Below are 27,117 nucleotides of genomic sequence, written 5' to 3'. Positions count from 1 at the left end.
GACCTTGTTTTAGGGCAGTTTCAGGTGCTGCTCATTGAGCAGGTTGAGCTTTTCCCTTTCTGCAGTTGTGTGCTTTGGAGGATAGAGGTATCCCATCCACAGTACCAGCCAGTATTTTGCAATAAACAGGATTATTTTCCCTGGCCTTCAGAGTCCATGATATAGATGTGAATGAGCTTGTTGCATTAGATGCTGTTGGTTGTGAAAAGACCTTTATGCAGCATCCTAATAAATCACACTCCGGCAAGGTCTGTTCTTCCCTGCAAGGAAAAATGGAAGCCTGGATTCACCATATTGGAAGGTGGTGAAAGAATATTCCCACTATCTAAATGAATCTGGCCTATAGACACCGAAGTGATGACTGTCATAGAAAAATGAATTAAGAAATGAATTATTTTCTTGGCTCAGCAGAGCTTGAACTGTGTGGCATGACAGCTTGTAAGACCACCAGGTAATAAAGGTGCAAAAAAGATGGTGAAGAGTTTTCTCACTCGTCCCTCAAGTTCACTAAAGAAAGCAGTGGGTCTTCATGCAAAAATAGTGTGCAAGTAATAAAGAGCTTGTTATAATGCATGAGTAGGTTAGAACACATAGCTATGGCATTTTATAATTTTATAATTTAAAATTCTTGAGTTTGGGAAACTAATAATAATCATTCATATAAATTTCTTTCAAGACTGTATCTCAAATTAGACAAGTCCATGTTAGATGTCCATGCAAGTATTTTTAATTTGAAAGACATAATTTTCACTAACTTAAGTAGGAGCCTTGGGTTTCAATTTAATATTCTAACTAGCCCTGTCCCCTGCACTGTTCACAGCCTTCCCACCCTGACATCAAGGTTTTAAAGAGCCTACTCTCTATCCCAGTATTCAGATCCTTAATGAATCTGTTGAATCCTCTCATCTGGGGTTACACATAATATAATTTCCTAGGTTAACACTGAATTGCAAGTAAGTATTGTGATTTTCTGTCAGGTTTTCCATTAATTTTGCAGTGTTCTTGCCTCAACTTATTTGTGACAATGATCATGTGAGATAAAAACCTCTTAAAGCACAGACTGTATGCCATCTCCAACTCTTCAGCTTTTAACAATACCTCTCACTCTATTGTAAGAGAAAATTTGATGTGACATAATTTGCCTTTGGAATTCCACACTATTATTCTCTTCCTTTTTAACTGCTGTGTGACTGCTGAGTATTGTTCTTTTACTGAAGTCAGGCTCACTAAAAATAATTCCCACATTCTTGTCCTCTTGTATGTCCTTTGTCTTGTGCAATTTTGTCCATCTTTCCTGAGCTCTCCAGGATATCTACCAGCCTACCTCAGCTTGCTCTAGCCTATAGGTGACAGTAAAAAATCTAAATTAAGTACTCTGTAACCTCTTCTCTGTCTGCTCTGAGTTCTTACCCTTTTGATGCTGATCTTATTTTTATTACATAAATTATACTAATCTTTTACTAATCTTTCTAGCAAAGACACAGATTTTTTTATTGTTGTTTTTTTTTTTTTTTTTTCTGTTGTCTTCCAGTCAATAATCTTATAGAATGTTTTTGGACTGTTCTGTGTTCCAGTAACTAAGTTGTTTGGCTGTGATTTATTTATTTATTTTAATACATTGTTTTATGTAATCTGACCTACTTGTCACCTCCTGTGCCATTCCTGTTCATAATTTCCAACCAGTAGGGAAATTTGTGGCTTGTCAAATTTACTCTCTTAACCTTTTTTTTTCCTTTCTCTAGTTGGAGACAATACATTTCTTTAGCAGTTCCTTAAAGGACATTTAAGTGTCCATCTTCCCACAAGCTGTTCTCCAGGGGATTTTCCTGCATTAGGATCTTACTGCTGGTTCTCTGAGTCTGCAGACACCCGATTTGTGGAAATACAGTCCTTTCTTTTGTGGTGGGTATCCAGTTCTCACCATCTCTTCAGGAGAAGTGAGGAACAAGATTTTTACTTGCTTTTTGTGTCCTGGGGTAGTGGATGTTGCCTGGGATCTTTTCTCTCAGTATTTTGTCTCACTTCTAATAAGGTAAAATCCTTGTATTTCACAGTTATCACAGGATCACTGATGTTGGAAAAGACCTCCCAGGAAATAAGTTAAACTTATCTATGTTTCAAATCCATATTCATCACAGGACACAGCACTTCCAAATAAAATGCCAAATGCTGTACTAGAGCAAACTGTAAACAAAACCTTCTCAGCAGATAAATTCTTGGTTTACATACCAAAATATATTTACCATTTTGTATTGCTCATTGATTGATTTTTTGCTTTCTAAGGCTAAACAGTATCTTAATTAGAAGAAATACTAATAGACACTAGTTGGAATTTACTGCGTAATAATTCTAGCTAATTCCTTTGCTTGGTTTCACATTCTATATTGCCAGTAATTATGAAAATGAAGACTAGGAAAACAATTTCATTTTTTTTCTGGAAATATTAATCTCATCCTAATGCCAAAGATTAAAGAATGAATAAAATAATGTAACTGTTGCTTTTATCCCACCACTGGGACTGTCATCTATTGGATGCCTAAACCCACATCCTCTCTCCCAGCTTTGACTGCAGAGTACCAAACTTGTGCCTCACTTGCCTTTTCAAGCTGATTTACCTCATTAGTCTGCTCACTGCTGAATTTGCACTTGCTGACTCAATCTTAGTTTATTTTTTTGGCATATCCTTCCTGGCAGCCTTTTATTTATCAATAAAGCTTTCCCAGAGGTGTTAAGTGGTAGCAAACTTTCCATGGGCAGCTGACATTTCTTTTTCCCCAGACCAACTGTCACATCAGCCTCAGCTGGGGGGGAGTAACAAAATGTGCTAAAATGATCAATAATCATGCATTGTGAAGAAAGGACACAATTTTCCCTTAAAGTCAGTGTTGCATAAACACAGTCATTACCTTAATGCTGTTCACACTTTCAAGCAGCCAGTTTTATTTATTACTCTGCAGTTACAGTTGTGTTTTTTACTGTCTGTAGCTTTAAATTTTTCATTAATTCCTCAAGTTCCACAATGCCTCCATTTCTAAAAGGCATTGAAAGAGGCAAAGAGGCAAAGAGAAAGATACATTTAAATTCACCTGCCTCTCTCTGCAAGATTCTGCCATGCTATAAATCTATTACTTTCTGGTCAAAAAACCTAACTGCCAGAGGCACTGCCAGTGGCCTGAATTTTGGGGGCTCTTCAGTGTCTTGCACAGCAAATACTTGGTGACAAATGTCAGTGGCAGAGGACCTGTGTTATCAGTAGCAAAATATAAGTCTTTGTGTGCCTCAGATCTTGCCCATTTACTGATCCAAATACACTTACAACCTCTTTCTACAAACATTTTTGCTGGCATTTTCACCAGCCCTGATTTCTCTGGCCAGTTTTTATAGGTTTAATCCAATGAATTATGTTTCATTAAGCCAGTGGTCCTCAAGGGTTTGTATTCTGTGGAGGGGTTGTGAATCCCAGTTGGTTGCAGTGAGAACTGAATCAGAAATACAAACTCAGGGCACAAGATGAGGTGGGAATTCCTGTTTGAAGGCCCTCTGCAAAGCTCTCTCCATACCTTGTTCAGGGAAGACTGGGAAAAGATGGATCACATTGGCAGCTCCAGAGCTATTGTCTTGATCCCATCTTGCCTAGTCTTCTTTTACAGAAGATGCATTTCTTTTGCTGCGCACTTCTGTTGTGTCTTTTTCATTTGGGGCTGGGTGTTACTTGCTGCTTCCCTGGAAGGAGCAAGTCACCCCTGAGACTGCAGTGCAGGCAGCTGTAGGAATTTGTATCATCAAGGCAACTGTGGCAAGAGAAGTAGATGAGTGTGTGGCCCTCTCCTGGCTCTGGATGGGTTCTGGGTTAATTCAGCTTCCACTGCTGTGGTATCCATTCCATAGGTAGGGTGTGAGTCCAGAAATCCAATTTATCCACAGCACATTTCACAGCCAAATAATACTGGGAGTTAGGAACTGGGACCTGTGGGCTCAGTTCTTAATGAACGCCAGTTGTCATTAACTGAGGGAGATGGGGAAAATTGGCTGGGATGCCTTCCCTTGAGACCTGGTGCTTATTCTGTGTGACCTGTGGTAATATCAGCTAAGGATTTATCCTACTTTACACAATTTTCTTCCCCCCCCCCCCCATTTCTGCTTCCCTTAAAATATGAAAATTAATGCAATTTTCCTCATTTATTTATTATTTGCCTTGATAATACTGGGCAATTTAGAATGTCAGAAGAAAAGCTTTAAATACTGAAGAATGCAAGTTGACGTTAAAATCTGTTCCTTGTAAAGAATTCGAACTTTCCTGCTGATGGCTTTCATTCATTGATGCATCTTAATGGATTTTTTTTTCTCCATAAAGATCACATTTACATATAAAAAATGGAAAATTATATTTTAAGGAAAGATTTGCTAACAAAATGAAAGTGGTATCTTTGATATATGCCCTGGATTTCAGGATTGGAAATAATTTTCATTAAGCAAAGGGTCATGATAATGCTGTGTCTTTTCCACTCATTGAAGTTTGCTATATTGCAAGGAAGTGTGAGATAGTTACTAGATATTATCTACTCTTGCTTGACAGAAAACTAACATTATGAGGTGAGGTCTCTATACTTAAACTAAAAATTTGCAGTAATATACTCAGGTAAAAATGGGATGTTGTTTGGGGAAATTGGCTGGGTTACTCCCAATTTTTCTTTGCTGTCCCTCTGAGTTTCCATAGGACACTCATCACAGTAGGACCTTTCAGTCTTCTCTATCAGGGTTAAAGTCTCACTACCGCAGCCTTTAAAATGTGTGTTTCCCTCCTGTAGGTGGGGCTGCCGTTCCACCGACAGCTGTGCTGCAGATGTGGGCAGATGTGCTGGAGAGGCAGCCTCTACTCAACTGCAATGGCCAGCAAGTAACCACCTCCTCTAGCAAACCAAGCAATGCAAAATGACCATAGCTTTAAAATATTTTGTTTTATTAAATGTTTCAAATAACATAAACATTATATTAACAATTTTACGGCTGAGGTTCACACAATTTGTGGTTTGACCATTTTATCTGATTTGAGAGCTCAAAAGGTTACACCTTAACATTAGAAACTCTGTAATTAAGATTTATAACAGGAAGTTGTCCCGTAGCTAACAAGAGGATAGAAATAGCAGATAGAACTGTAGAAACTCTGGACGGTGGGAGAGTACATATTTTACTATAAACTGGGGTCAGCCAAGATCATGTAAGGACAAGAAACCTTTTCTAAGTGGCTTCATACTCATCTGAAAAAACAATTCATAGCTGGCTTTTAAGCAATAGAGAAAAGTGGAATAGTACATCTTTAATTATTCCCCAAATACGCTTCATTTTCTGGATTTTAATTCTATTTAAGTAAATCTGTACCACCTTCATACCTATTTAGCATCATGTAATGGGTGTTCACCACTTACCTTCTGGGGAATATTATTTGCTCTCTGCTAGAATAAGGGATCCAATTGTACTAAAGTTTTACTGAATGTTCATCCTTGCTTTCAGCGGTAGTCAATGCTGGAAGAACAACAGCATGCTTTCAACCATGAAGCTGTAGCTTATTTACAAACAAAAGGATGCCCCCCTCCCTCTTTTCACAGTTGCTTATTCATGATAATGACTTGATTAACAGCTACAGGTTAGGTTCCCTTTACACTGGAAACGAGGGTATATTTTAATCGCTTTGTGGTAAACTGAAGTGGAACAGGGCACTCCAAAAAAGCACAGCCTCGCACTTCTGGATGAGCTCCACTGCTTTTACCATGTTGTCTGGTGCTGGAAGATGCAGCTGTATGCACAGGCAGATGTACTCATGTTTCCTTAGAAAATGTAAAAGAACACATTTCTGCAGGAGGTGGGTAATGGGCCAAAAACCTGTAATTTATCAGAGGGTATGTTACCTCTCCCTCCCTACTGTGGAAAAATTGTTTCTTAACATAGAACAGAGGAGGGTGGAGGGGTAAGAAATCTAATTTTTTTAGTAACAGACATTCTGATGATAAACAGCTTTGGTTGTTGTTCAAAAGGCAGTTAAAACACAGATTAAGTGTCGGGATTTGTTTTGGTTTGTTTGTTTTGTTATCACCATTTAATTTAAAAAAAGATACTTGTTAACTGCAAGCTTCTGCCTGTTGCTGATGGTGAAATGATATTCAGTGTTTTCTTTCAGATATCTTCCCCAAGGCTTGGGTTTCTTCAGAGCACAAACAAATCCACTGAGGAGCACAAAGTAAACCATTGAACATCAGCCACTGTTTGAGGTGAAAACAAGTTCTTATGCCCAGCTCCCTATGATGACAGTTACAACTGGCACTCAAGGGTCACTGCCACACATCAATCCCCTGCACTGAGGCTTTCTGAAATATGTCTGTGCGTCAGACAATCAGCTGGAAACATCTCAGGCCACAAAAAAATGGATTAAAGATTCAAGTTCCCCTTCATGTTACGTGTGTGTTAAAACAAACTAACAGCTTGATCTGCTCGAGGAAAGGCCAGAGCTCTGGAGCCAGCTGCTGGCACTGCTGTGTGGGCTACGAAAGGTCTCCAGAAGAGCAGACACCATCTGCAACAGCTCTGTTTTTCCAATCCAAACAACTCCTGCTGTTTTTCTGAGGCTGAGTAGCTTTTCTGCAGCTGTTTTCTTCAGCAAAATGCTGAAGAGCCTTAAAATGTCACACCACCACTGTTCTGAATGCAGCACTTTTTTGTGTGTTCAGACAACCAGGTCTGGATATTCTCAGGGGAGCAAAAAATAAACCTCAGACTTGTGGGGACAATACAGCCAGTGCACAAAACTGTGAATGCCTACAGGCATATTGTGAGGAATTCCTGGCATGAGTAGGGAAGGGGAAGAAAAGGTGGGGCACTTTACTCTCAGGAGAGCTGATGTTGTTGTAGCAGCTCTGCACCTTTGACTTTTCTGAGACCCAAGCTTTTGTCTATCATGTGCACAACCCAAGGTTTATGATCCCCTTCAGTGTTGCTTCTCTTTGTCCATAAGGCAGGCACTTAAAAAGACTTTCAGGATAAATGTTGAAATTATCTCCTGATGTTTGAGTGGAAGTTTGTTTCAAAGTGATCAACAGTTATGGTTTGCTTTTGTTTTAGCCTTTCCTATGAGGACTGCAAGCTGTCTGATGACCAGATGATGTAACTGAGGGAATGCACTCTTCCTGGAGGAATCTCTGCAGCAACCTGTCTCAGCCCCACTAAGGTAGCAAAGTACAGTGCCACAACCTTCCCCAAAACATTGCTGTGGCAGCGCTGGACAGGGAACGTTGGTCCCCAGCCCCCCAAGACACAGCTCCAGGTTTCCCAGATGGTGACACCTTGCACAGCCCTGAAGCTGGAAAACACACCCCCAACAACCAGTTTCACTACAGGAAGCACATTTCCAAGGCAAGAGCTTCAGAAATTTGCATCTTTGTAAACTGGGTGCTTGACCTATTTAAGCACAGATCAAAAACAGTGTGTGACAAACACAGAGGTCTGTGGCAGGCAACGCCAGAGCCCTGCCATCCTGGACACCACATTTCTGGTCAAGCTGCAGGCACCCTTTGGCAATTGCCTGGAATCAGACCTCTGAGGCATGGGGGCAAGATTAATTCCTTGAACCTCTAGAAAGATTTCTGAACCAGCCTGAAGTGCTCAGATATAAATGCACTGTCATAATTTGCTCCTACCTTCAGTACCAAAACCAAGTATAATTTCTGAGGAATTCCAGCTTTGTAAATTCTCTGCTCATCTCAGCTCACAAAAGAGCAACTGTGTTATTTTGTTGTGTTTTTTGTATAGCATTACTTTTTCAGACAGCTGGCATGACACAGATTAGAGAAACTGGGTGCTGCAGTGAAGACTGATCATCTTAAAAGTGCTTATTCAGTGTTATCTGAATAAATAATATTTTGGTGTAAGATTTGACTCTGAAAATCTGACAATGCAGTAAATTTGTTGCTGTTGTTGCACCCACTACTTTCGAGAAGGCTCTCTCTGCCCCCACAGGAATTTACAATTCACTATAAGAAACAAGGATCTCCAACAGCCATGAGCATTGGGAAGGTCCTTGGCTTCCTTTCTAAACTGCAATTTAATTCTAAAACTCTGAAAAATCAAATTCTGAAAATTCTAAACTGCAGGACATAGTGCATTACCTTCACAGTTGCATGACTGTTCTTACAGAGAAGTCAAAGAATCACAGAGCTGCTTAGGTCAGAAAAGACCTTTAAGATCATTAAATCCAACATTTAACTATTCTCAAGAAAAACAAATTTCAGACTTTTTAATGCCTCCTGACAGGAACGGCAGCAGAACAGGCCCAATGGTGTTTCCTTCATGTGTGTCTTTACACTTTCTTTGCCACTGGAAATGATCAACTGCAAAGTGATTTAGCTGTAATGAAAGCCCAGTATCAAGCTGGTTTTGAGCTACAGGGAGAGAGATTTCCTGCAGGGGAAAAAAAGACCCATACTTCAAAAATAATGACAGGTTTCTGTATTCTTCTTCTGATTTTTATGAAGTCTTCTCTTCATTCTCAGGGTTAATACAGCATTTTTCAAGACCTCCAAAATGTCCCAAGCAAATGTGATAAATGCAAGACCAGGAATTTTTTAACAGACTGAAACCTTAACCACAGGGAGAAAAGAAGACCTCTTTGTAAGAAAGCAGCTTGTGAGTGAGCAGAGTTAACACAGGTGTGCATGAATTTTATGTGTGTCTTCGGGTATGGCTTGAAAGCATCAGTCCTCAGCAGCAATACAAGATCTGAAAACTGTTCTGTGTGTTCACTGGCCTCATGTGACTGATGTTTCCCCCTTCTAAGTCTTGAAAAAGTGAGAAGGTGTAATCTTGTTTTTTAAGTAAGGTACCATTTCACTGAATGAGAATGAACAAATAGCTGCTTTAGGAAGACCTCTTACAGGTTCATTTCCTCAGCTGGGTCTTCTCTGGTGGCATCCTTGTCTTCCAAGGTCTAAATTTGCCTCTTTTGAGGAAGAAGATGGGATTAAGATAGCCTAAGGAGTAGTACATGGGAGGACAATGACTTTGGTTAATCCTTACTCTTGCATATCAGACTTTAGATGGGGGGGTCCCAGCTTCACCTGTTCCTAAAGCTTCAGTTATGGCTTTAAAAATTGGCCTGGTCCTATGGAAGAAAGACCATATATTAAAGCATTAGTTAAAATTAAAAAGGTAAGCATGTAACAGTGTACAATAAGTGCCAGCTGCTGTTGGAGGGAGTGGATTTTTCTGCTACTTTCAGACCTCGATGCCCACAGTTGCTGATTAGAGGAGATGGAGGTCCTTCTGGAAGAGGCTGGCTGCTGATGGATGGCTTCAGTGCCTGAGGGTGCTGGATGCCCTGAAGTAGGACAGGAACTTGTAGCAGAGGCTCACCACAAAGTACCAGATGTTTCGAGCCATCTGCGACCTTGCGATGAAGATGCGCCAGATGATCACGAGGAGGGTGGTGTTGAATGCGTATCGGATGTTCCTCAGCCTGGGAAAGAGGCATCTTATCAAGAAACACACAAACAACAAGAAGCTCACCAGCCCCCTGCATTTCCTACAGGTTATGCAGGAATAAACCCTATTTACAAGTGGCCCTTGGGCTTTTTGCTACTCCTGTTTTAGTGGAGACGCTCTGCTGGAGTCCTTGGTCTTGCCAAGGACTGTGCTGAAGCTGGAGCACAGTGAATAGTTCATGGTGTAGGTGGAATAGCTGTACTGGAATTCACTCTTGTTCTTCTCTCATTTCAAACCAGAGTGAAGTCATATGGAGGGGTTTTTCTTTAGGACAGTCTGTGTCCAATACTTTCTACTTTGGTTTCATATATTTGTTATCTCTCACTTTGCAGTAATTGGGGCAGCCTAGAGAAACTCACAGGAGTTGACAAGCAAGGTTCTCTTATTTAGGTGAAACCCCGTCTTTAGAGTTGTGAAATTATACAATGATCATAAATGGTCTTCACTGTTGCAATACTGCAGCACTGGGATATTTTATTTTTCGGGGGGAGTGGGTTAGTTTACAGCATCAATTTCAGTGGTATTACTGAATTTTTCAGATTGTAATGATCCTGTTTTCTTTCTGTCAAGCAAAAGTTTCTGCAGTTCTCTAATTCTCATTTTCCCAGTGCTTGACCAAGGGAAAAAAGACACCTAAAGACCTCAAAACTTGGTTCATTTTTCTAAGAGCCCTTTTAAGGTAAACTTTATCACTTTATCACACTGCATCACAGTCCACAGTCTAAGGCAGTCAGTAGTCCATTCCTGAGGTCCCTTTAATTTCCTAAAAATGATCCATGAATAATGAACTTGTTTAGGATTCCCCGCTATGGCCAACTATCCCCTTATTCTATGTTTGTAAATACTGACAAACTGCTGTAATAAGAAATAAGTTATTCATCTCAATTTTAAAAATAAAAATAAAAATAAAAATAAAAATAAAAATAAAAATAATAATAATAATAATAATAATAATAATAATACTTTTGCAATGTAGTTAGACTTATTTTCCCCAAAGTTATCCAGGAGCTCGTCCTCTTCTCTTGTCCCTGGGTGTGACTTACTTGCGTAGATGTTGCTTTGCTGCTGGAATTCCAGCCATGTCCTCATTTAGCAAGTACTTCTTAGCACCTATGCAGTAGCTCTCAATGTACTCTGACCAGTGCAGCTGGCGAACATCAAAGTTGTATAACTGGGATTTAAAGACAAACAATGAAAGCTGAACACCAGAGTTCAAAACAAGTTCACTTGAAGCATCAATTCTTCATTGATTTCTGTTCCTGACAAGGCCCTCTCTCTGAAATTCTCAAAGCCACTGAGCTCCAAGCACTGACAGACTGTATTTCACAGCTGCTGATTAATGTCCCACCCAGCTGGGAATCAGCAAAGCAAGCAGAAATGGAGTGCTAACTGGTAAAAAATAAAGTCAGGTAGCAACTTGTACACACACAGACACACACACACACACACACACACACACAGACACAGAATCATGGAAGAAAAATGGCATTCCACACAGGCAAACAGATTCAAATGAAAACCTCCATGCAGTTTTAACATGTCACTAAAATTATATGTAAATAAATTAACTGGACATTGAGTCAACAGGTGCCTCTGCACTGGTGTTACTCTCATCTGTGCTGCACTCTCTTTTGGCAGCTAGATCAACAGAAATCCAAGAAATAGATCACTTTGGTGTTTGGCATAAACAAAATCTCATTGCAGCCAACTACCCCAGTTCATTTTGGGTGCTCATATTGGACAAATTGTTAGCAAATTCTCAGGCAGCTGTCTCTTAGAGCAAAGAAAGGCTTTGTAGAGAGGAAGAAGTTTTCATAGAATAGGTTGGGTTGCCAGTGACCTGAAGACATTCTCCTGTAATAAATGGAAAGCTCCTAAAATAAATAATTTCGGATTAAAAACAATTCCAATCATCCAGATATCATTTAAATGCTCCACAATACACCAAAAATAATTGCTGCAGATGAAAGAATCTGAGATTAGCAACCCATATTCAAGACACATTTACCTTTCTGTCTTCTGTGTTAAGGTGACTCATTAACATATTCATATTATCTGAAGACCAGTTCCAGGACTGGGTGGAGAAATACTGCAGGAGTGTCATAGACTTGTGCAGCCGATTGATAATCTTCATCATTCTGAAACAAAGGGATCAGAGATGAGCAGGAAGTCTGACCTTATGTAGAAGCTGCTGGTTTGTGTTTCCACCAATCCAGGTGAATAAACATTCCAATTCCTCCTGAGCACTGCCCTGCTACTCACTAGGCTGAGAACTTGCCCAGCAAATCCCAACTGCTCCAGCTGAGCTCGAGCGTAGAGCTACCCAGCTTTTATTGTTGGCTCCAATGTGGGAGCCAACAGCATTGCCACTGATGTCCACATCATTGCTCTGACCTAAGCAAGGGTTGGAAGCTGTGTCTACCTCGTGTTCCACTGCTATGGAGGGAAGAGCCCATCTGAGCTGGTATGAAGTCTGCACCACAAAGGTACAGTGTTGCTGTTCTCAAGGTGGGTACTTTTCTTTCTGCCACAGGAATTTTCTTCTGCTCCCAAGCCTGAGTTGTGTATTGAAGCAAGGCTCTGATTTTTGGCATTAGCGCCAGTATTTGGTGACCACATCTGCAATATGGACACTGAGCTCAGCAGTCATTTGCTCAACTTCAGTTTTCAGACAGAACCAAAGAATCACAGAGTAGTTTGGGTTGGAAGGGACCTTAAAGATCATCTCAGTTCCAACCCCTGCCATGGGCAGGGACACCTTCCACTATCCCAGGTTGCTCCAAGCCCCATCCAACCTGGCCTGGAACACTTCCAGTGATGGGGCAGCAACAGCTTCTCTGGGTAACCTGTGCCAGGGCCTCACCACACTCACAGGGGAGAATTTCCTCCTATATAATCTAAATGTACTTTTTTTTCAGTTTGAAACCATTCCTCCCTATCCTATGATTACACTCCATGATAAGAGTCCTTCCTCTTCTTTCCCACCAGTCTGCCTAAAGTACTGAAAAACTGTTACCAGGTCTCCCATGTGCCTTTTCTTCTCCAGCCTCAACAGTCCTGGCTCTCCCAGCCTGTCCTCATTGGAGAGGTGCTCCAGCCCTCTGACCATCTTTATGGCCGTCCTCTGGACCCCCTCCAACAGCTCCATGTCTCTGCTGTCTTGCTTCAGAGGCATAACTGCTTAAGGACTTGGGAAATATAGGTTTAGGTCCTCTGTTGTGTCTTGGCCTTATCTTACTAATTTTTTATACAAAAGTGGATGACAGTAATGCTGTCCTACCCTGCAGGATTATTTTAGTTGTCCCAGTGGTCATGAGTAAAAAAGGCCACTGGCAGTTGTTTTAAAGTGGGATGTACAGGGCTCGGTCAATTCTGAGAGGACACCATGTCCTCTCAGACTGGGTAAGGGCAGGAGAAAGCATTAAAAGGCAGATTTTTGTGGAAAAAAAAGCTGTTTTCATGCAAAATATTGAGCTGCCCAGGGGGTAACACAGCTGCTGTGACAAATAAAAGGTGGCAGTCTGTGGGAGAATGGCACTAGGCTGGCCTCTCCCTTTGCGCATGTGACTGCCACCGTGATAAGCACTCAGCACAGCACAGCAAGACACAATGAGTCCATCAGTTTAGAGCAGAAGTGTGCAGCTCTCCCAAAGCAACTGGAAAGAGCACTATAAAACCTTAGACAAGCACTCCTTTGTAAAGTGGCTTTCATTTTAGAAGCAAAGCAGACAATCACATTAAAGGAACCTTCATTCTGAATAATTATGTGCACCTTGACTGAATACAGTTTAACTGAGCTGCTTTAAAATTATTTCAGAATAATCCTCTTGTGCATGGCAAACACCATGGGGCCAAGCTTTGTGAATATTTTAATACATTTTAGGAACTTGGGAGGAAGAAATGCAGCTAGATTGGAAAGATCCACAAGCTGACTCCCCGAAATCTTTAAAGTGCTTAGGACTAATGGAAAATGACAGAAAAAAAAAAGGGTAAGAGAACCAACTCTTTAATATGTGGGAGAAAAGCTTCCCTGTGAGAGTGGAGTGGCCCTGGCAAAGGTTGCCCAGAGAAGCTGTGGCCGCCCCATCCCTGGAAGTGTTCAAGACCAGGCTGGATGGGGCTCTGGGCAATCTGGGATAGTGGAAGGTGTCCCTGTACATGGCAGGGGTGGAACTGGGTGATCTTAAAGCTTCCTTCCAACCCAAACCAGTCTGTGATTCTATGATCTGAAGAGGTGTGTGCGAAAACTGCATTTCATGTCAACTGTCTGAGCTCAGTTGATGTGACCACATTCAAAACATTGACTAATAATTTGTATGAAGGAAAGGTCTTCTGCAAAACATCAACTGAGTAGAAATATGGCAAAGGTTTCTTACAGGAAATCTCATTCTCCACTATGGAAGAACTGAGAGGAATAAATTGAGTATTAGCTCTCACTGTGGCCACAGTTCAGACATGCTTTTTGTCTTCTAATAAACTGTTTACAGCGATTATTTCTTTATTTACTCCCATACAGAGCCTTGCATGAGGAGATCCTCAGGTGAGACAGGATTGCCCCAAGGGACTACTAAGGGTATAAAACCACATTATGCTCTAAGTCATAGACAGATGTGCAGCACTCACAGAAAACCACTTAGGGCAGTTTTGTTTGATATCTGGAAATTTATGTGAAATGAGCTTACACCTAAAAAGGCTTCTTTTTTACTTCATGTAGTTTACTGCCCTTAGACCATAAAGGTCTGATATTCAGGTATCTAGGAAAAGAAGAAACTATGAGCTGCCACTGTGCTTTCTACCACATTGCAGCAATACCTGGATGAGCTGAAGTAGTGGATAAAAAGAAAAGGAGAACTATATTAAAAAAAAAGAAGACTTGGAAAACTCCCAACTTCATTGGGGAGCCATCTTTGCTGAGGCTGCAAATCTTAAAGTTCAGAAGATGATGCTGAGTTTTGTCTGACATTTAACTACAGCATTTTTTGCAGGCAGTGTCCACTGGTTAATTATGCCAGTCAGCTTCATGAAAAGAAATGTCAATTGCAATGGCAGTGCCAAGATCTTACTGCTGCCCCTTTCAACAAAGATTGGAGATTCCAGCCTAATTTTCAGTTTACCTCTATTTCTACGGTAATTCTTTCTGCCAGGATAAGCGTAAGTCTTTTTACGGACCAATCTGCCTCCAAAGCAGAATGTCAGGGATAAATCAGAGCAGCTGACATCAACACAGCGCTGGCATCCTGTTCTCACACTGCACAACAAATCCTCCTATGTGGTGTCAGGGTAGTAAAGGAGGACAATGTCTGGAGTAGCATCACTTACAAGAGGATTCCTTCCACATGGGACATAGATATTGCTGTTCCTTCCAAGCCCTACCACTTCCAGGGCTCAAACACCACCCATAATGGTGAACTGCCCTCCTAAATACAATTAGAATTTAATCATACTCAGAAACAATTGCTTCCTAGATTTCAGACCAGTGCTGGAAACAGCTACTTAGGGATCTGATTTATGGGGGAAAAAAATGTATTAGCTGATATGTTCTAAACCTTGCCAGGCTCAAGTCCATATGCCAGATAGGGGTGATCCCATTGGAAAGCTGAAGTGGTAGAGATGTAGATATAGAGAAGACAAGACTACCAGCCCTTGTCTGCCTTGGGAACCTCTGAAGTCTGTAAAGCTGAGTTCAAAAGATGTGCTGTTCTCCAGGTGGTGGGAAGGGTGCGAACCCTAGGCTGTGTTTAACTACAGCCATGCATTTCCTCATTTTCCTCAAGAGAAGGAGACAGGAAGAAGCTCAAGGACTCCAGTTCTCATCACTGGTTCAAGCTCTGCTCTCCACTGGAGTGGCGGGTATACAGGAGGCTGAGGGCACCATTCCTTACCTGGGCTTTCTCCCTGTGAGTCTCATGTACAGGTCGTACAGGATGGCGGGTGCCTTGTGGCTGACAGTGATCCAGTACTGGTTAATCAAGTAGCTGGAGGTCATGTGAGCGTTGGGTGTTCGGAAAGCCTGCTCCAGGGGGTTCCTTTTGAATGTGGACATGACGTACTGCCCTGCAAGGAACAGGCATTTTTCACTGGCAATCACTCACTTCCAGATGGGCTGGAAGCACAGTGCAGCACAGCCCAAGGTGCTGTGCTTCGCACCTCCAGCCCACAGCTCTCTGAATTGTGTCAACAGAGCTTGGACCAGGTTGTCCCTTCTGCTATGAAAACTGACAATTCCATCTATTGCGTATTTGAAACCCAATCCTGCTCCACACTTAACACTGGCAGACAAAAACCTCCTTGTCAAAGCACCTAAGCATAAAGGAGGAAAAGCAGGCAGCTTTAAGAGCTTCAAGAAGCTGCAGTTCTGCTTTCACCTGCAGCAGATGTAAAAGAAATTGGTAAGTACTAACATTTCATTAGATCACTGAAAGCAAACTTTGATCTGCTACCCAAAAAGAAAAATGACATTTCTAATTTTCAGTCAGATTTTCCAATGGGCTGATGTTTGAGTTAGTCTGTTGCTTATACAGGGTGATAGCTTTAAAAATACTTCATTATGTCCATTCAAAACCACATCTGACCCACAACATCAAATGTCTGCCTGTTTTCAAAAGACCTCTGGATGCTCTAAGGCAGCAAACTGTCTTGCATTCTTAACCCAAAAACAAATGATAGGGTGGGAATCTTCCCTTCCCTCTGCATGTTAAGGCACAAAATATGCTGGGTCTGATTCTGAGCTCTGGCAATGGTACAGTGCCACAAACTGGTATCTGGATGTGCACATCTAGGACATTTGCATATTGCAGAGGCTTAATAGAACTGCAGTAACTGAGTGCAAGACTATCATCCTAGGGACTGATAAACAGATGGCGCTCTTACTCCTGAGCACCAGCAAGCTCCAGAAAGAAGAATATGTGGGCTTTCTTCACTTTCTAAAACATTTATTTGAGAGTTAACGACATCAGTCTGTGCTCATATTATCAGTTTAGTCTCTTCGCGTATGTTACAAATAGAAAATCAGATGAGAATTTGCAAGTCACAAGAAACATCCAGATCATCCTCAGATAAGCAGATACCAATTGTAACATTCAGATAGGACTCTCCAGTGTCTGTGCTCGGCTCATCACTGAACTTCAAGTAGTGACTTTTGCTGTACTTCTACTAAGAACCCCAAACTAGAAATCTGTCACCTCTAGGAGCTACTGCAAAGACTTAGTGGGTGGGGGGGTCCTTCCCTCCAGCCTCAACAAAAAAACACAGCAGCAAATCCTACAACTCAAAGGCAGGTTCTGCAGGGGGAGAACTGGACACAGGTCTTACCCGGGTAGACTAACAAGAATAAACTGAATTTAATTTTTTGCCACACTGAACATCATCTCCAGACTGTTTTATGGTTTAGTTTTGAGGAGAAACTGTAAAATGTATTTCACCAAGTACAGACTAACCAGATTCACATTACAGCAAAGCAGAATATGCTTCATCAGATAAAAATTTAGTCGTTTGACCACATCTTTGTATAAGTAGGCAAAATACTGAGAAAGTAAGGAAAAAGAAAAACCTCAAGGCATAGCATTATTTGGAAAAGAAATAAATCAGTTAAGGCCCCTTTTAACACTAGGAGTTTTTATCTGTGTCTGAGGAACTTTAGAATGAACTGTCTTGCAATGGATGTTTCCTCCCTCCCTCGCCCCCTCACTCCCTCGCAGCTCATCACTCAAAGTGTACTCAAAGCATCACCATCTCCGACACTTCTGTTCCGAACCCTTGGTATCCTAAGCCTAATCCAGCCTCTCCCCTTGAAAAATCCCTACTACCTTGTGTACACCTGTCACTCCTACAGCAGGTCCTGGTGTCACCTGGCCTAACCAGATAGCCCAGGCCCATACCTCTGCAAAACCCATGTTTGCTTTGCACTAAAACGCTCAGTCGCAGACCAGGTGACTCCCATTCCCTTCCCTGGTTTCTCAGCAGCTTCCAGACACTCAGAACCCTCCATCCTGATGACCAGTCACACACCCTGACTCCTTGAACAGAATTATGTGTATTTCCTAAAAAGAAATTGGTAGGAGTCTGAATAAGGATTCAGACTGGATACCTGCAGTCATAACATAGTGATGCAGTAAATCTTTCCCAAACTCATTTCTTCAGCCATGCAACATCTTTAAAGGCAAAATTTTGCACTTTAATACTCCATCCTAATTCTCTGCAGCATGGTGCTCTCTCACAGGAAAACTGTGGCTACAACATGGGGAAGAAAGAGCTTCATAGTGTCACCCAAGGAGAAAATTTTGCCTTCAGTTCCACCACACAGCTCAGCTGCTCATGGAAGCTGCCACTGCTGCACCCAGATGACTTCATGGCCAATTCCACAGTTACAAGCAGAGGAATAGAATAAAATCAATGACCATGCACTAAATACTTTGCTGTTTTCATCAGCAAATTTACACTGAAAAAGGGTTAAAAGCAAACCTCAGAAAGTGGTGCTATGGTGTCTTTTGCTGAAGTAGCAGCCTGTGAAGAGCTTTGCATTCACTCCTGTGAAAAAGCCACAAAAGATCTTCACTAACCACAACATTTCATCTCTCATTGAAAGAGGGGAAAAAAAAAAAACAAGCAACCAGGAGCTGGATATGATGTCCTCAGAACTCAGCCAATTACTGAAACCTCTTCCCTGCTAGGCCACGTGATCAAATAATGGTTAAGACATTTATTCTGTAAATGCAATTATGGTCTCATTCTCTGCTGACTTAGTTTGCCATGTAAATAAAGCAAGGGGAAAAGCAAAACTAAGTATGAGAGATGGAATAGCCAGCCTCCTGTATTTAAAGCACAAAGATATAAATGCAGGGGTAACAGAAAGTAAACCAGGCCCAGTACATCTGTCCATGAATGTACTACCTGTACACAGTATTTCACAGTACACAGCTGAGACAAATTCTGTTGCTTGGCTTCAGCATGAGTTTTTCTCTTCAAGGGTATCAGGATGTGTCTCCCTTTCTTTCACCCCTGCCTTGGAAGTACATCCACTTGAAGAAAAGTCAGCCATCAAAATAATTTGATTTTTTTTCCCACAAAACTCATGATCAAAATACAAACTGTTTTTGAAGCCCACCAGTCATCTCAATGTTTTCCTCCTGAAGTGCACACCTCTTAATTCTGTTCAGAATTTTCTTATGGACAAGAAAGACCACTTCACTTCCATAGTATCACAGAATCCTAGAATGGTTTGGTCTGGAAGTACCCTTTACATCACAGGACCCTCACTCAAAATACAGTTTGAATGGCAGACTCCAAATGCCACCTAAACTGTGGAAACCAATTCTTCTAAGTGTTAGGAACACTATTGATGCTCTCCATTTAATTAAGACCTTACCCATTTCTCCCCAGAAGAAAGGGTTGATTCCTCCTGTTGTACAGTTGTACACCAACAGGTTTTTTGGTCTGGAAAACAGAAAGAGGTATTATTTTGAGATGTGAAGAAACTCTATTTTTTAGAGATGGGATTACAAAAACAATCAATTTCAAGTAAATTCCCAGTTTAATACCAAACAAAGCTTGCATTTTCTGATGTGGAACTAAACATGGATCACACTTGTTTTATTTCTTCTTTCAACATAAATCAAGAATTAATCAAACAGTCTTCTTGATCTAAGTATGCTTTGCCAAAAGTGTCAAGTGATGAAATAATTTTTCTTATTCTATACTTGAAAACTGCAGAGTTTTAATTTGGTGGCTATCTTAATAATGCTTTGAGGGGAAAGCTGGTGAGCTGCTCTTCAAGGTCCTTTTAGGATCCTTATTTAACTTACTGGATGTAGCTCTACTCTCAGCTCAGAGGGCTTACTCTGTCTTTCAAAGGAAAACACTTCTGCCTTTTATTTGCCTGGGTTTGATTTCTCAGAGTTGCATAAACCTCCAGAATAATTCATGTAGTTTATTCTCTGTAGTCCTACCTAATGATTAAAGGCCAGGCCAAAGGTTTACAGGAAAAGACCTTAAATCCTTAATACCATTTCTACATACTCTTCTCAACAATGCAAAGAAGGGAGATTTTTTTAAATCGTATAACGTATAAGCCTATAACGTATTTCCATTGTGCAGTGTTTCCCAAGGAAAACAAATAGAGCTTTTTTTACCAAGAAAACTCCAGAAGACACTTGAGAAGCAGCTCAATGAAAAGGAGACTCAAAAACCACTGCTGCAAAACTCTTGGCCTTCAGAATAGTGACTTCTAAGAGGCAAGAAACAGGCCTTACCCGTAGCTGTAGAGATTTCCTAACTCTAAACCCTACCTTTATTGCATCTCCTATGCTCTCAGTCCTTGCCCACCCACAGGGAGGAAACACCAACCAGAAAATCAATCAACCAGCCTCTTGCACTGATTTTTAATCAGTTCCCAGTTCCCTGTAAAGTGCTGGTGCAGGGAGCAAATGTTCCAGGTGTGTGGCCAAAAGGAATGCTACGAAGAGGGATGCCGTCCCACCTGTGCACGGCCGTGTACCACCCAGCTGCGAGAGTCAGGTTGATGGCAACGTCGACGGGAATCATATCTGCCACTGCTTCATTGTTGGCGATGACAGTCCGCAGGATCCCTTTGCCTGCCTGTGGGACAGGGAGACAGGGAAACAGTCACCCACTTCAGGCTGGGCTGAGATTTAACTGGCAGGACTCCAGCAGCATGCACTGGGCACAGGCCAGCACTGTAGCAAGGTTTTTCTGTTGCAGATTATTTGGTTTCTGTGACCACAAAGATGGATCTCCCATGGATCCTGCTGTCCTAGATTTCCAGAGGACGCCTAGAAACATGATGATGTCTGTGCTGTGTACAAGAAAAGCTGGGACTCTTAATTTATCTCAATATGAAAGAAAAAACCCAAGGAGAGAAACCTATCTGAATTTGCGGCGGTAAAGTTGTACAGTGCATGCCTGAAAGTTACATTTTCTTAAATGACACAGGAAGACAGAGTTCTGAATATACCTCAGAGACTACAGTCACTTTGGAAATGACACCTGTAGGATTTTTGAAAAGTTGACTACCTTTCCTTTGGATGTATTCACACTCTCCTCTTTTCCAAAGCTGTCTGTTAAGCACAAAGATACAAAGGATGGCCCCTGCATTGAAGAGCACATCACCCACCAAAACTCAGTAAAAGGAATCAGTGCAAATACAAAGCACTGACAACCAAAAAGAGGAAAGAGGCAAGAACAAAAAATTTTCACCTTCCTTCAGTAGAAAGTGCATTTTTCAGGGGATCAGGCTCCCCAAAATATGTACATTTAACCTGAATGCTTATCAGGGGGCTTCCATTATGACCAATGAGGCTTTGGAGGTTCCACAGGAGAGATATGGCAACAGCATAGCAGACTGGATCAGAGAGGACAAGGCAAAATACAGAAAGGTGGGGGTGAAATGGGGTGACAGAACTTTACTTGGTGTGTCACAGATGAGGGCTCAACAGAGCACATAAGAGAAGAAACCAAACATGGCAGAGTCATGGTTGCAATCAAGTTCTTTCTTATGTGGGAAACAATGCAGTTAAGCTGAGGAACAAGGGAAAAAGCTGAGAGGATAAAAGTGCTGATGAAGTAAGGAAGGATAAAAGCTCTTGTAATTTAGATCTGTGCAAAAACAGAGAGAAGGACTGAATGAAGGAGCAAATGAACATTTGCTACAGATCCATCAATATTTAAAAGGTAGGGCAAAGGAAATGTTACAGCTTTTCTTAAATTATTTTCATACAATCTGAAACTCGAATTTCATTATAAAAGAGATTAAATTTTTCTACAGCAACTAAACAGGAAGTGCCTAGTTGTGGAAAACCCCTTGCCTTAAATCTGAGAAGAAAAAAAAAAGTCATTAAATAAGCATTTAAGATTGCTATTAACTTGTAAAGCACATACCACTGTCTAGTGGTCATTGGTGAATTTTAAGGGACACTTTATCCCTCTCTGGAAGGTGTTTATCTTTTGGGGTCTTTTGGAGGCTGTTCTCCTCCACCTTTCCCTGTCTGCAATCAGATGTGTTTGTTGCATTTCACAGCTTGCAAGTAAGGGAATAACACTTTTGACTGATTTAATTTTCAGGAACTAGGACTTCTGAGTAGTCCCATCTCATCCTTGGTGCATTAGTCAGAGGGATCACAGACTCTGACACAAACAGTGCAAGATTCCCTACACGGCTCACTTCATCCTCCTCAAACTTGTGTCACACATTGAATTCTGCTGCCCTAAGCTGAAATATGGTTAGGCTCAGACACTAAAGCTTTAATTTGCAACATCACTATGATTTTCTTTGTGTTCTTACTACTGGGTTTTTTCAAGGGAGGAAAAAATGGCAGAAGGAAACAAAGGAGGCAACCAAGCACAGCTTTGAATTTTCCACTACTATGAACATATGCTCACTAGAGACTACTGTGTGATAAACTATCACATTTTCACACTAAAAACCTTTCTGAGGTCCTCCAAATGAGGATGTTTGATGGATCTGCAGCAAAATGTGGTCAGAGCAGCATGTGATGGTCATACACACACGAATGGTTTTGAGATTTCCTATGTTTTGCATGTAACAAAGGCTTGAGATTTAAGTTTTTTAGGTTACTTTTTACATCAAAAATGGTTGAGTGGTACTTCCATCAGGTATGGCTTGGTTTCTATTTATAGATACTGACATTTTTCTCTTCAGTGAAATAAAAGCTACTGCAAAGTGAAGCCTCCAAAATAATTTCCTGGCCAGAGTCTGATGTTTCTGGACAGCCTCTCAGCTGAGGTGCTTTGGACAGTCACCGTCCAGATCACAAATTAAACTGTTGTGCCCTACAGCTTCACTACTTTGCAGGGAGGAAGGTCTCTGCATGTAATAGGGAACAGCAAGACAAAAGGAGTTAATTACTCTCCAGCGGAAATGTACTTAATTTAATTTTGTTCCTCAATCAACAAACACAGCTCCCCACAGCAGCTGGAGCAACTGTAGGAGAAAGAAACATAATTACATTATCAAAACCAACTTGGACTCCCATATTTAATGAATATTTAAAAGAAATGTGTCTATTTAGGGAATTAAATGATCAGACTCAAACACTGCAACCGAGGAAAAAAGTCTTTGCAAGATTTGGAGTCCAGATTCTGCCCAAATGACATCAAAGATCATCTGAACCAAACCTGAATCTAAGGGATGTTCTCCCTGTAGGATGAGCTTGGTTAGAAGTTGAAAGTGAGTATTTTGGTATGGAGGGACATTTCAAATGCACAAAACCAAACCACCAAAACCACTTCCCTTTTGATTTTTTCAACACTTAATTAAAGCAAATAAAGCTACTCATCTAATAATCACAGTTTAAAATACATTTGGCCAGGAGAGCTGGTTGTACTGACACAACTTTCAGGTAATCAAACTGATGCATCACTCAGATGTTTAAGGGTTCATTTTCAAACAACTCCCCATATTCAAGAACATTAACTCATGTACTTAGTGGATGTATTCACACTCTCCTCTTTTCGAAAGCTGCAAAATTATTAATTCCCCCCCTTCAGAAGAAAAAAGTCCTTTGGGTCCCTAATAATAAACACTTTTACCTTCTGGAAAACATTCCAAACAAGTTTGTCTCTACACCCTGCATCCTTGTCATTGTTTTTTGTCTTTTTGTTGGCCAACTCTCAATGTAGTTACAGACCATATTTCATCACCCAAGAGCTCAGTATAGATGACAAAAATTTCATGGTCTCTTCTACTATACTGAAAAATCTCAGAGCTTCAAACCTGGACCAAAAAATACCACCTCTTTTTCAAATCTCAGTGCAAGTCTAATCTTTTTATATAAAAAAAGAAGCCATTTCCCATAGTGACCCTAGAATCTCATAATCTTTACTCTCCATGAAGCTAACTTGGATCTAAAGATACAGGCTACATCTGCATACAAAACCTGGCCCAAGGTTTCTTGCAAACCAGTTCTGGATAAATGGTGTGACAGACAAAACCAAAACAAAAAAAAGTCCAATATAAAATTCATGTCATTACAAAAGATAGAACTTACACATGAAAACGTATAAAGTGTATCTGCAAAATTAAGGAATTGCAAAGCATTCCTTGATCTTGATAACATCATAACATTCTTTTATGATGTTATCAAGAAACAGTACAAGATCCTGGGACTAGAGCAGAGATGCAGTACAAGCTTCTTGAGTTGTCACCAAGGAATATAAAAATTTATTTTTAAAGAAACTGTGACATGATTAGAAGTCAATAATATGTGTACAAAAATTGAATGCCTCTGAAATGTATAGATGGAGTTCACATGAAAGCATTATTTGTCCTGTGCACTCCATAACTGAAAGTTTCTATTTATACTCTACTTCAGATATAAATGAACTTTTTTAACGAGATCATATTTGGATTTTATTCTGCTCTCTGATGACTGCAGACCACTAATCCTTTCATACACTGCACCAGGCTGATTAGAACCTAGTTTTGACAAAGCAATGAAGTTGGACATACATGAACATAAATATCTGCCCAGCGCTATACGGCATTATGGATTGACAGAGAGGCCTAAGGCAGTGATTTTAGTTCAGAAAAAAAATTACAAGGCAAGAGAAAAGGTATGCAACTTTACTCCTTTCATGTACTAATTGTAATGATAATTTTCATCTTACAGCAATATTTTATCAAGTTAGGAAAAAATATAGTGAATTATCCATGTGACTGGCAGAGTCTGAATCAATCATACATATTATTTAGGTGTAGTCTGTAGAGGGAAAAATCCTGTACAAAGCAGTGGCAAGTGGGAGCCAGAATCTTTGGTATTGTGGAAGTATGACAAGTTATAGCAGTAGATATGGAAACAATACAAACAGAGACAAATGGAATGATATATACTGCTGCTTGTGTTGACAGTGTGGTAACCTGGCCTGGAAAATAAATTTGTGTTAAAAGATTCAAGCTGTGACACCCATGAATTACCCTCATTTCAAGGATACATCTTTTGCCTTTTCTTTGAAAATCTGGCCAAATGTGTCCAAACCTTTAGTTTTTTTAGAGCTTTTAGGAACTGCAATTCGCATTTTAGCAAACCAGCATCATGAATACTCTCTCAATGTCCTTTTTTGAGCTTCACACAAAAAGATCATCCTCTGGGTCCTACCAGCTGACAGATGTGTGGCAAGCAGGTAACATCTTTCTCCCAGACTCAGAAGATTCCTGTGGCCCTTTACTGCACACAGTTTCTAAGTGGGGCTGTAGAGTAACATCAGAATTATCAGAATTGCTATTTTAGTAACTCAAACTCTGCTTTAAGGGGAGCTTAAATAGTAACCAGACGTACCGCAATAAATATTCCACTGGTCCCGTTGAAGTTGTCAATCCAACCCTGTGGAAAAGAAGAATGATTGGTGTTCCTTTCAATGATGTATTGCTTACACAGACTTCTAAATGATGACAGTGGTGTGGTGTAGACAAAATAGGAAGGAGACACCAGTTTAGATGGATGCCAGCCCATCTGGGACCGCTGACAGGATGCCAACCAGTAGCAGGGGATACATTGTATGCAATTTACTCACCATCAACAGAATCTAGGTTTGTTCTTAGAAATCACTTCTTTCCTATTCCCTGGCCTCAGGAATAAACTTGCTGAAAACAGCTGGACTAATATTTACCCTTGACAGAAAACATGCAGCTGTCACCAAGGGTGATTTGGTCTCTCCAGCTAATTTCTAAAGCAGGGAAGAATAAAACCCCAAAACAAAACCGCAACACTCCTTTTGAATCCCATCCTACTTCAGGTCAGGGAAGCTGCCACTTGTGGGAGCTGGAGTTCAGAGCAGTGATGAGCTGTTTGACCTGGAACAGGCTGTAACACCAAACAGAGCTCTTTGTCTTTGCAAGATGGGGAGCTTGGCCCAGAGCCTTGGCTGTATCACAGCCATCTCTGGCACACTTCAGGCTACATGAAAGCCAAAGGTGACTCTGTGCTGCCTTTCCAATTTGGCTGCAATGTTAGGGCACGTTATTCCTATTGGTATATTTAGCTTAATGAATTATCTCATTCCAAAGTACAGCTGCATTTAATTACTGATTCCCTGACATTTGTACTTCAACCACAATGCACCAGGAGTACAACTGACCATCAGATCCTACATTTTGAGCACAGAAACTCCCCTGGTGCGCCTGAACGGACAATCAATTGCAAGCCCAGCATTCTGCATTATAACTATCCCAGCTCTTGTTATTATTGCTTAAATGTGGTCTTTTCAGAGGAGTTCTAAGGCGCTGAAGAAGGCTTGCTGTTCTACTCCAGCACAGGATCTCTACCTCTTCCGCACATCTCCCTATGCACTGTGGACATCTGTTTCTCAAGACACTGCTACAAGGAGAGACAGATTCTTGACAGGACCACAGTTCCAGCTGCATCCAAAGGCTCTCGGTAGGGAATTGTGTATTCATGCTTACTGGGAAAGGCTCATGCCAGCTGGCTCCCACGATGGATGGCCTGATGATAGCAATGTTCAAGTTTCCTTTCTCTTGCTGAATCAGGTACTCTGACAAGGCTTTGGTGTAGGTGTAAGTGTTGGGCCACTCCCCAAGCAGTTTGGGTGTGATGTCTTGAATGATGGATTCATCCAACCACCTACAGGAAACAAGGAGAACATTATCATCCACCGTGCAGGGAGAGAAAAAGATTCAGGCAAAACAGACCAGTGAGACAGGAATCCTCACTTGAAACAGTGGATAAGCCAGTCAAAGATATTTAAGGTTTGGATTTAAAACTGCTCTGTGGGAGAAAGTCACTTTTGTCTTCAAGGTGCAAAATAAACCCTGGTGAGCTTCATGCTACAATGCCCTGCTGCAATTCAGGTACCTCTACAAACTCACTTCAGAGCAATCTCTTGCATGGGTAATGCTTCACTGCAATCTGTAACATAAATATTGCCATGGTCTACAACCTGATGGAGCTGTCCCAGACAGGAATCCCACTAGGCAGTTCTCATCCTCAGCCAACACAGTCCATGTATACTCCCAAATATGTTTCAGGATATTACAGGTAACCTTGAATTAGCAAGTCACGTAACAACACAAAGGTCTCAAAAGCTGGAAAAATGTCCTACAGGGATATTATTCCAACAGTGGATTTCCATCATTTGCAGGGTTATATGTTCCTCCTAGCAGGCTTACCATGTGTTTGTTCACACAGGAAACAGCTGGTGCTTAAAAAAAACCAACCAAAACCAAATCACCAAAAAAACCCAGAAGTACTCTGACAAGTTGGTTTTTATTTTTTGAAGGTATTCAAGCACCTAATCCATCAGAAGCAGTTATGCAGATAGCTTTTAAAAAGCAGCCCTTACCACGATAAAGCTGCATGATGGGCCTAACATCCAAAGGCTCTTCCCTGGCACAGCACCAGCACCTCACAGGTCCTGCCAGCATCTGGGTGCAAAAGACAAGAACTGGCTGTGCTTTCAGAGCCCTTGCTGCCAGTCCCTGACAGGGTCCCAGTAGCCTGGTGTTACACCAGAGAATCAAAGATTAGCTCCTATAATCCAATTTGTAATTAAGTCAACGGACTTACAGTTCAGTCTGAAGGCGTGCACTCTTCCCAGGGGCAC

The 27,117-nt window shown here is 41.1% G+C and overlaps 1 protein-coding gene across 4 annotated transcripts in view; it reads right to left on the bottom strand.

Annotated features, from left to right (window-relative positions):
- Positions 1-4,939: 4,939 nt before the first annotated feature.
- LOC139585340 (fatty acyl-CoA reductase 1-like) overlaps positions 4,940-27,117 on the bottom strand; it is a 124,206-nt gene continuing 102,028 nt past the window's right edge. For all 4 annotated transcript variants that reach the window (XM_071418026.1, XM_071418025.1, XM_071418027.1 and 1 more), the window contains exons 5-12: positions 25,961-26,138; positions 24,837-24,881; positions 20,003-20,121; positions 18,893-18,960; positions 15,411-15,582; positions 11,537-11,666; positions 10,572-10,699; positions 4,940-9,502 (exon numbers count right to left, since the gene is read on the bottom strand). In XM_071418026.1, coding sequence (XP_071274127.1) covers positions 9,340-9,502; positions 10,572-10,699; positions 11,537-11,666; positions 15,411-15,582; positions 18,893-18,960; positions 20,003-20,121; positions 24,837-24,881; positions 25,961-26,138 — 1,003 coding nt within the window. In that variant the 3' untranslated portion in view covers positions 4,940-9,339. The remainder of the gene's footprint in view (positions 9,503-10,571; positions 10,700-11,536; positions 11,667-15,410; positions 15,583-18,892; positions 18,961-20,002; positions 20,122-24,836; positions 24,882-25,960; positions 26,139-27,117) is intronic.

Source organism: Agelaius tricolor, unplaced genomic scaffold (genome assembly GCF_023055355.1).
Source record: "Agelaius tricolor isolate 1412-34295 unplaced genomic scaffold, bAgeTri1.0.p SCAF_74, whole genome shotgun sequence".
NCBI lineage: Eukaryota > Metazoa > Chordata > Aves > Passeriformes > Icteridae > Agelaius > Agelaius tricolor.
Note: the sequence above shows the minus strand (reverse complement) of the source record. Positions and strands in the feature narration are given on the sequence as shown.